This window comes from Gymnoscopelus braueri (genome assembly GCF_963280865.1).
Source record: "Gymnoscopelus braueri genome assembly, chromosome: 14".
In the NCBI taxonomy this organism is placed as follows: domain Eukaryota; kingdom Metazoa; phylum Chordata; class Actinopteri; order Myctophiformes; family Myctophidae; genus Gymnoscopelus; species Gymnoscopelus braueri.
This window is the reverse complement of record NC_137619.1, coordinates 31290930-31301757: the sequence shown is the minus strand read 5'-3', so window position 1 is coordinate 31301757 and position 10828 is coordinate 31290930. Positions and strand designations below refer to the sequence as shown.

At 42.6% G+C, this 10828-nt stretch overlaps 1 protein-coding gene across 1 annotated transcript in view; it reads left to right on the top strand.

Moving 5' to 3' along the window:
• The window catches only part of LOC308100967 (ankyrin-3-like), a gene marked incomplete at its 5' end in the record, with an annotated part of 144595 nt that overhangs the window by 87786 nt on the left and 45981 nt on the right, over nucleotides 1–10828 (top strand). The window contains 5 exons of the mRNA XM_080450186.1: nucleotides 1246–1344; nucleotides 1802–1900; nucleotides 2920–3015; nucleotides 5881–5953; nucleotides 6165–6221. Coding sequence (XP_080306312.1) covers nucleotides 1246–1344; nucleotides 1802–1900; nucleotides 2920–3015; nucleotides 5881–5953; nucleotides 6165–6221 — 424 coding nt within the window. The remainder of the gene's footprint in view (nucleotides 1–1245; nucleotides 1345–1801; nucleotides 1901–2919; nucleotides 3016–5880; nucleotides 5954–6164; nucleotides 6222–10828) is intronic.

The following is a 10828-nucleotide window of genomic DNA, read 5'->3' as shown; positions in this document are numbered from 1 at the left end:
ATACAAACACACAAAGACACATGAAGACAGACAGACAGACAGACAGACAGACAGACAGACAGACAGACAGACAGACAGACCAACACACACACACACACACACACACACACACACACACACACACACACACACACACACACACACACACACACACACACACACACACACACACACACACACACACACACACACACACACACACACACACACATGTACTCTTACATTTCAGCCTGCCTTTCATAGCTTAAGTTCAAGGTTAAATGCCTAACACTAGAATTGGTTTATGGATGTATAGGTGTGTGTTGATGACACGACAGGATGAAGAAATGCACACCTTTCTGTCGGAATAGATTGCTACTGTGTGTGTGTGTGTGTGTGTGTGTGTGTGTGTGTGTGTGTGTGTGTGTGTGTGTGTGTGTGTGTGTGTGTGTGTGTGTGTGTGTGTTTAATGTGTTCTCAGGTACCACATAAATAAACAATAAACCTGACAGTCACCTGAGTGGCATGTGTTAGCATTTGTCTGCCTATGACACACACCATAACCTCTGCAGCACACACACACACACGCACGCACGCACGCACACACACACACACACACACACACACACACACACACACACACACACACACACACACACACACACACACACACACACTCACACACATACACACACACACACACACACACACACACACACACACACACACACACACACACACACACACACACACACACACACACACACACACACACACACACACACACACAATAACAGGCTTGCTTGTCACGTACAGTGCGATAGAAACCTGCAGCGGCTGAAGGTTGAGCAACACAAGGTTACACAACGTGTGTGTGTGTGTGTGTGTGTGTGTGTGTGTGTGTGTGTGTGTGTGTGTGTGTGTGTGTGTGTGTGTGTGTGTGTGTGTGTGTGTGTGTGTGTGTTACGCGCGCGCGTGAGATAGGGTGTTGTTTGTGCTGACAGGAGTTGTTTACAGCAAATAGGTTATATACACATTCATCTCCTCCATTATGAATTGTGCAGTGCTCATATAATGTAATGGAAATATGAAATTTGATACAGCTTCCAAGTTGTGAACCATAGAAAGGATTTCTCTTACACAAACTATGAAAATAAGAGCTGTTTCCCGCCCCGAGTATATGGAATACATTCTCAACCTGTGGGAAACACTTTACTTTCATCTATCTAGTTGTGCTTATGTCTGTCATCTCTTTACTTTGTACAGATGGGCTACACTCCATTGCACGTGGCTTGTCACTATGGAAACGTGAAGATGGTAAACTTCCTGCTGCAGAACCATGCCCGAGTCAATGGCAAAACCAAGGTAGAGACATGCTTATCATTTGAGTTTCATTGACAAAATCATTCCCCAGCCTAACCATAATACTCCAAAGCTTGCACCTGACAATGTTCCTTCTCTAGAGCTGCCAAAAAGCTCTCGCTTTTCTACAACCTCCACAAAAATAAAGTCTTCCTAAATTAACACCCTGATAGATAGATAGATAGATAGATAGATAGATAGATAGATAGATAGATAGATAGATAGATAGATAGATAGATAGATAGATAGATAGATAGATAGATAGATAGATAGATAGATAGATAGATAGATAGATAGATAGATAGATAGATAGATCCACCATTGTCCATCTCAGTTGGGGTTTTTATTTGTCCCCAATTTGAACTCCTGTGTTGCCTTCTAGATTGACTTCCTCTCTCCACCTCTCATTCTTACCTCTAACTGGATCTTATTTTTCTGCTATCTCTCTTTCTCTGTGCAGAATGGGTACACTCCGCTCCACCAGGGGGCCCAGCAGGGCCACGCACACATTATCAACCTGCTGCTACAGCATGGAGCCTCACCCAACGAGCTCACCCTGGTCAGTGTACGGCACACACATGCAAAACACGCACGCACGCACGCACGCACACACACACACACACACACGCACACTCTCAAAAATACATGTAAACTGCTGCATACTGTGACACATGCTCACAGACTGACACAGGTGTACACACATAATCTCTTTTTTCTTCACGACTGAACATACGCAGGCACACACGCACACGCACGCACACACGCATACACACCTACAATTGATCACAAAGGTTCCAAAGGCACTACTGTGTGGTGTAGTTGTAGTGTATATACACGATAGGTAGATGGTTTCTAAAAAAAACATGTATACACCTGCATATGAGGCTAATGTTCCAAACATCATGCACATACCTGCTATTACATACACTATCTGTAAATAATATGTATATATCTTTATTTAGCTTTTATCAATTTAACCTGTTTCTATCTTGCGTTTCTTACATTTTTTTCTCTACTGCTCTCACTCTACCTCTATCCTCTCTCTTCTCACGGAATTCTATGGAGCAACGGGGGAAAAAATATTTCACCTGTAGAACTGTGATGTGACAATAAACATGATTCTGATAAGCTGATAAGTGATGTACTGCACTGGTTCCAAACTTTTTAGTTCGAGACCCAAAAGGGGAATTTGATTTGTCTTCCCGGGACCCAAACTATAGCAGATCTACAGATCTACTTGTAGATCGGCTATTTTCATTAGGCTTCTCCGTAAAGGTTTCTTTCTTTTTTTCTCATAAATGTATATGAAGTTCTTTTGAAAAATGTTCAATTCCTGTTATCTCGGAAAATGTTCGATTTGACTTTTTTCTTTTTCATTAATCATTTAAAATAACTGTTACAAAATTGTAGGAATTGAAAGAAATAAAAAAAATATATATATTTAGACTTGCGACCCATAAAAATGTGTATATCAGTGTTTGGTAAACACTGATATACTACATCTAGAAGTGCTCCAGTGTCATGACGTACCCAATGCTGTTTTGTACTCACTGTCAACGTGACTCCTTTTCCTCTCAGAACGGGAACACTGCCCTGTCCATCGCTCGTCGCCTTGGTTACATCTCCGTGGTGGACACTCTGAGGCCCTTGACGGATGAGAACCTGGTCACCATGGTGAGTCAGCGTGTCTCTGTCAGAGGAGCAGTCACGTTGTTAAATCTATACTTGACCTGTATTATGATATCACCATACTCCATACTACAGCCTATTCCCAGACATGAACATAATCTTCTAGGCAAGGAAAGTCGATTTGGACATTTCATCTAGACAAAAGCAATTCAAAGTGCTTTACATGAAGTATAAAAAAGGCATTAAAGACATGCAAGGCATTTAAAAGCATAAAAATACAGACATTTTAAAGAATGATAAGAGTAGTAGAGTCTACTTAAACAATTAAATGTCATGGTGTAATTACAGTTATTTGTCAGGAGTATGGTATAAGATAATTTTATACAGCATACATTTTTACGGCTTTGGCGGTAAACCTCTTTGTGACTATGGCTTTGGAAACAGTTTTAAGTTAAAACATTTTTTTTTATTCCAAACAGATTATGGTTATTTTTTCCATATTTGTTGTGTAGAGTAGACTCTCATGCCCCATTGTAAAATGTCACACAAGTTGTTGAGAAAAGGAACAATTTGTGTTAGCAATAGCACTGTAGTCATTCAGTTATATACACCTTTTTTTCTTTCCTATTTTATGGTTTAAACTTCCAACTGCTTTATAGAGTACCGAAGTCCTGACGTCACTCCCACTAACCCTGGGTGACGGAATTCTTTTTTTGTATTGGAACATAGTTCTTATATGATGGGAATGGGAATTCCAATACAAAACATTACTCTGTGACCCAGGGGGATAGCGCCCTCTAGCGGCAGTGATGTCTGACTTCGGTGCTCTATCCACCTTATTCCTGGCCACGCCCACTGTGGGCCTGGCCATGCCCACTGTGAGCGTGGCCAGGTAGGGGAGTAGGGGAGGTGGGAATGAGTTTCCTGTTTACCAGTGTTTCCATGTCTGCTTATAATAAGCAATTTGGGGCTTTTTTAAGTGTACAGTAGTTGCTTAATTGGGCTTGCTTTCTGTATGTTTTTTAAACCAGTGGTTCCCACATTCTTTCATGTCAAGGACCCCCAGATTAATATGTATTTGTCCGCTGAGTCGCAGACCCCCATCTGAAAATATGTGGTGCCAGGGACCCCCATACAAGATTTGTGTTGTTAAAATGTTTCCAAAATATTCAAACTATTTAGGTTTTTTTACCCAATATTTTTTGAAAATAGCAGATCTACAAGCTCACAACGTGTTGTGATGTGACACATTGTGAGCTTGTTGATCTGCTATTTTCAAATAGCCGATGTAAAGTGGTAAAACTGAGCCTAGTTGCTTCTTTTGGGCTTGTTTTCATAGACCTGGCCGCTTGTTTATTTAGCAAAATCTGGCTACACACTGATTACCTGCATTACACCATAGACATATAAAGGTAGACGCCTCCTCCGGCTCTGAGGCGTCTGTATCTCGGGCGCACTTCCGCTTCCTTAGGGCAAGCGGGAAGCTTCCGCGTGTGTCACAGAAGGGGACGTTCGGTAGGCCAATCAGAGGCAGGTGGGGGCGGGACCACTAGATTCTGACAAGTCCTGGAAAAGACGCGCTGTGATTGGCCAGTAGTCAACGCGCTGTGATTGGCCAGTAGTCACTTTGAGTGGCAGTGTGTCCCCTCTAATATGGCGGCCGCGATACAGGTCGCTCCAACAAACTGCAGCGGCCAATGAGGTATCTAGGTTTCTATATCTATGCATTACACCTACAGTAGCCTACTAGGGAGGAAGTGAACAGATATTGAATGAAGCAGCACACAGAGAAAAACTCAATGGCGCCCCCTGTAAGAGGCAATGGTGGCGCCCCATGGAGAAGCCAGGAATAAGGTGAATACTGTAGAAGCTGAATGAATTGACATTCTGTTGGGCCACATTACAATTTGGATTGCCAAGCAACAACATCAGTCCAGACAGTGTGTGAACCAGTCACGTGTGTGATGTCGTCTTGACTGAGTGACATGCCAGGATGGTTTCTCCTCAAATAGCCCTAGATCACTGACAGTGACCTGATTCATTCACGTGTATGGAAGCCAGGGGAAGAGGGGGGAGGGTAGAGGCTGTACGAAGGTAAAGAGGTGGCATATTTTGCGAGACAGAGTTAACAAACAGAGGGAGAGAGAAGTCATTGGCAGGATCTGCAGCACTGAACCTGGATCATGCTGTCTCTGTATCTTTAAGATAAAGTTCCTCCCCTTGTACCCGTTTGTGACGGTGATATATTATTCATGTTGGCCTCGGCTGTCCCTTCACATCACTGCTGAATGGTACCTGCTCTGTGGGACCGGCATTGGTCATATCAAGTTGGTTGGGTGGAAGTTGTTTTGCAATGCATCCATGACTATAACTGTTATTAACAGGATCCCTGGCTAATAAGCCTTATATGCCTTAATACATTATAATTGCCCTCTATAATTAAAATTGAAAATTCAAAACATTTATTATTTTATTTATACATATTTGTAATGTTTTTTTTATTAAGACATGCTAATAACATTCCTTGGGGCTGGACCACACATGGACAAATCATCAACTTGCGATGGGTGTTGTCCCCCTTGAGTAAAAGATGAACTATTTCTAAAATAAATGAAATATTGAAGGTGTTTTTCAAACTTTATTTTATTTATTGAGGGCAATTAGAATGTATTAAGGCATATTTGGCTTATTGGCCAGTGATCCTTTTAACATTTATATTGGGCCTTTATTATTTTCCAAGTGATAAAACATGGAATGTCATATATGGAATTGGATTAGATTGGAAATGTTTATTTTAGTTTTTATGGATTAGGTATGAATGTACTTCCCGCAGCAGTGAAAGTGGTAGGGGTGTTGTGTTGTGTCATGATCTGCTATTCTCATTTGTCCATCTGCTTTTCTTGTTCACAGACTGCGACTGAAAAACATAAAATCAACGTCCCAGAGACCATGAACGAGTTCCTCGACATGTCCGATGATGAAGGTATGAGCCCAATTTCAGAACTCCCTTCATGTAATCAGCCACGCCTTCCAGAGTGCTAAGTGAAATTAGCTGATAATCGTCTGACTTGTGTTTTGTGCTAATTGAGTGCATGACCTCCATACACTAGTGAATGCCATATGTGATTGTGTGCTACGTGTTGTGTTATTGAACATTTTGCATTTTTAACCCTATGTGTATTCAAATCACACAGTCCGGGCGAATATGCCTGAAATTCTCAATGAGGAGTGTATGTCAGGTGTTGACGAAGGTATTTCCCACCCGTATGCTTCCTTACGCCATCTTTGTTGTTTGTTTCCCACTCACATACCACTGTCCGCCCAGCCGTCACCTGCTTCCTGTTGTCGGAGAGCTAACCATCGTGCCACTGCCATGCTATCCTCCTCTGCTTTACTGTTTTACTGTTTAAAAGGAAGTTGCCTGGCAATGTCACTCTATACACACCCCCAGCCAGAATATACGCACACTCTCTCTCTCGCTCTAAGTTGCACACACTATTTCTTGATTATGGAATGTTAGTTATGCAATTCAAGGCACTATTATTCCCAAAACTTTGGTTTTGGTCTAAACTTATTGTCCTTCTAGGTCTTACAACACACAGACATTCTATTCCATTTGAGTTTTCTTGACTTTTGTGGCTTGCCAGCAAGAAAGTGTACAGTTCTCATTTTGTCAGAGAACATGTCAGAGAACGTGTGAGGTTGTTTTAAATTTTGGCTGGTCATAGACAATCCAGTCATGCTAGCTGGCAAACTGCTCTAAGTGACCTGCTTTCATTTACAAATGTCAACCTCATTTTCACTTACACTCAAAATGAAATTTTTGCTGAAATCACTTTGGGACTTTTTTTTGGTTTCTTATCATTGTCAACACCACAAGCAGCATAAAATACATAACTGTGCTCATCAAGCACTTTTCAGTTATGTTAAGTACTATATTCCTATAACTTGTGCTCAGATCTCAAACTCCGTTTGACAACAGTTAATAATGACACGCGGAAAACTAGGGTATAGTAATCGTAGATCAAATTCATACAGAAAATGTATTTCTTCCTATAGCCTTATTTACATTCAATGAAATGTTAATAGTATTAGTATTATGTGTATTATAACACAATAAATGACATAATATAAGTAACGGTGTAAAATATCATCAATCTGCAGCACATTGGGTACTCTGTTACCAGTTTATGCACAATAAAATGTGTTAATTTAACTCTGCAAGTGTACAATTTGACCTGTAATTATTACAGTAAGAGTTCAATTAACACTGAGGATTTTACTGTGTGGCACAGGTCACATGCTGATAAATTCAGGCCCCTCGTCCTTTTGTTTTGGAACCAGAGCGGACAGGACTGTAAAATTGATGAGCTTGTTCATGCTCTGTTGCTCAGGGGACGGCATGGACTCAGGTGTGGAGTTTCTATGTCAGGCGATATGGCTAGACTCAAAGGGTTACACACAAACACACACACACACACACACACACACACACACACACACAAACAGAGAGACGCACACACGCATTCATACATACATACAAACACACACCTATCAGTAGACAACGGATGACTTTGCACTATGGCCATAGACCTAATGAAGGAAAATCTGGGTATGTTCATTGTGATTGTTAGCTGCTACACATTATAAGCCAGGGTGTCTGCTGCACAGCCTCATGTGCAGCAAATGGTGTTAATGCTCACTCAGTGATCACTCATGTCATGGTGTTATTGATATCCAGCTCTGAGCAATAACACCTTGCCCAATAGTAGTAACACAAGAATGGGCTGAGATAGCTGTTGCATACAAGCCTGAGTTTGTCTATGCAAGTTGTTGTGGTGTTTGCCTGTATACAGTATGTTTGTGTGATAGTGAGCGTGTATGTATGTGCACGCGCACCCGTGCACAGATATGTGTCTCTGCAAGTCAAAGAGTGAGTGCAAGCTTGTGCACTTACTTATGCATAGCTATGTATGTCTTTGTTATGTTTGCCTACACTCATGCATGTGCGAGGAGCGGCTTGTAAGGAGTTTCTACGTGTCTTTAATCCCATAATGTTGGAGGACAATCCCATTAGTCTGCAGGTACAGGAGCGGATGAGGGGAGTCGTGACAGGTCACTCTCTCTTCTCTTAACGTAATTTTTTCCTGCATTTGTAAGCTTTATTTCTTAGTTAGGAGAGAGCAGAGACAGGAAACCCAAGGGCAAAGAGAGGAGAGACATGCGAGACGAGACCCAAGAGTCGGATTCAAACTCTTGGTCTTTGCGGGAGCACGTGGTCTGCTAACAGGCTCAGCCACCAGACACCCCCCATCATGACAGGTCACTATATGTCAAGATGTGTGTGTAACCTTGACACGCTGACGGCTGATCTCACGCTTTCTAAGGATCACACCCCCTGGCAGGCCACCATCTTTAGATTAAATCCTTGTTCTACTGTACTTATAATAGCTGTGTGTAGCTCGTCTGCGTAATCCCCAGCACAACATAGTGGATATTGTTTACAATGGATCTGCATAATGTTTTCATCCCTAGTACTGGTAGAAAGTTGTTGCAATCATTATTTACCTACATAATTATATCAATTAAAGGCTTTTTTGATTGATTGAATACTTTATTAACAGTTTGCAAAAAGGTACAGAGGCACTGTTATACAATAATGCTAAGAGGATCACACAAAAAGCCCTGCAGAGGGCTTGTTTCCATTGTGGTCCTGTGTATTCAATTCATCAAGACATTATAAAGACATACAATACTATACAAGACGTCATCAATACTAGGAGCAGTAAAAGTATATTTACAGAAAACATTGGGGGGTAATTTCTTTTGGCAAGCTAGAAGACTTGTCTAGGTCCAGCTGCAAATTGCAGACAGGTGCTCTTTTATTGCGGCTGACTTTATATACAGAGTCCATTTACATGAAGGGTAAATGATGCGCCATGGGGCTATTTGTAAAAGAACACAGCAACTAGATGGTCATTGAAAATTTAATTTAGTTTTTTTTATTTCATATGCAAATAGAAATGAAATCAGAGCTACAAAATGAAGTATGTAAGCATGTATTTCACAACTGTTTTTGGAAACATTTGACTTTTGAGAAAAGTTTTGCCATAGATGTTCACACATTCTCAGGTTAAAATACATTTTTGGAAAAAGAGACTTTATGCGAAATATTTGGTTAATACTTTACCCAACAAATGTATAATAGTGAATGTGGTACCCCCCCCCCCCCCCCCCCCCCCCAATTATAGCTTTCCGGTTGAAGGGCAGCCAAATTCCCAATCCTTGTATCACCCCACAGAGGAAAACAGTACAAGAGGAGGGTTCAGGAGGGGGGCTGTCCTGTCCTGTCCTCCTCAACGAGGGTTTTGTCCCTCTCTCTCTCTCTCTTCTTCACTCTCTCCTCTCCTCCATACCAGACTAGTTAGTCTCTCTTGCCTTCGAGTAGGCATTTGTTTTCATTTAGGACTATCAGATTACTGCGCTCACAGTCACACAATAGCCACAGAATACTTCCAACGCGGTCCTCTCTCCCTGTCTGCATGCCGCACGGTGTTGATGCCATTTCAACTGGTGTTTTACTGGACGGCTGACCAACCATCAGAACCATGCAAGTCGGATTCAGTTGGGATTGTACAAGAACTTCTCCGTGTCTAAATCCAATGGGATGATCTTTTCGTTGAGCCGCCTACAACGCAAGGAACTATTATAACCCCGTCAGTCAGTCAGGTGGCTGCTTGTGGACTTTTACTTTTTTTTCCGGGCGGCAATAATGCGCTGTTTCGCTGCGAGGCGTCCGAAAAGTCCGCATAATTCGAACCTTGCGGCAGAAGACAGAAGACAGAGACACTCGTTCCTCTTAAACACTTGTATCACCAACAGTACGGATACAGTTATTCCAGTCTGTGGGCGGGTACGGGTTAATTGATCGCCTACGTACGTCCAGTGTCCAGTCGACAGAGGGAAACTTTTTCCATCAACACTAACGGACCAGCCGATCTTCATCCCATGTGCAGCAGCGTCTGAATGGGCTGCTGTATGATAATATTAACCCACGCCACTGGACTTATTTTTGTTGGGGATTTGGGGGGATAAACAGTTCTGGTGGTATATTGCAGTGAATTGGAAATTGAATCGATATGGCTGCGTTAGCCGGCATAGGTAAGTTTGTTTTTTTTTGGCAGCGAAGAGTGTTGTGATGTTTTTGAAAGGGCACTGTGAATCGAACTAAAAGAGAGGGAGGAGGAGGGAGAAACAGCGAGAGAGAGAGAGAAGCAGAGGGGAGAGATAGTGAAAGATAGGGGAGAGAGAGATAGAGAGAGACTGAGACAGTGTTGTAGAGAGAGAGAGAGAGAGAGAGAGAGTAGAGAGAGAGAGATAGGAGAGAGCAAGAGGTAGAGAGAGATAGGAGAGAGATAGGGACAGTAGAGCGAGAGAGAGAGAGAGAGAGAGAGAGAAGCTTGCCGTGACGTTATAGCTCAGTGCTGCATCATCAGCTGTAAAAAATCCTTACTCACTGGCGTGGCGCGTGTTGTTGTTGCGGGAGATTGTAAAGCTTACAGTCGTGTTCAGACCGTGCTGTGTGTTTGAATGGGACGGAGAGACATTAGAGATACACTGTAGCAGCGCGTCCACATCATCACTGGATTCAATGTTTCCAGTCCGGACTCGGAGCACAGAGAGTTGCGGCAGTATCCGAGGTAGCAGCGTCGGGGGGGAGGGGCTGCAGTGAAGGAGCCAAGGAGCAGCCAGGCAGCACACACACATACACACACGCACGCACGCTCACACACGGGCTCCAACATGAGGGAGAAGGAGAAACGCTCTCGCCGCTCAGGCGGCATCATTGATCGGCGTG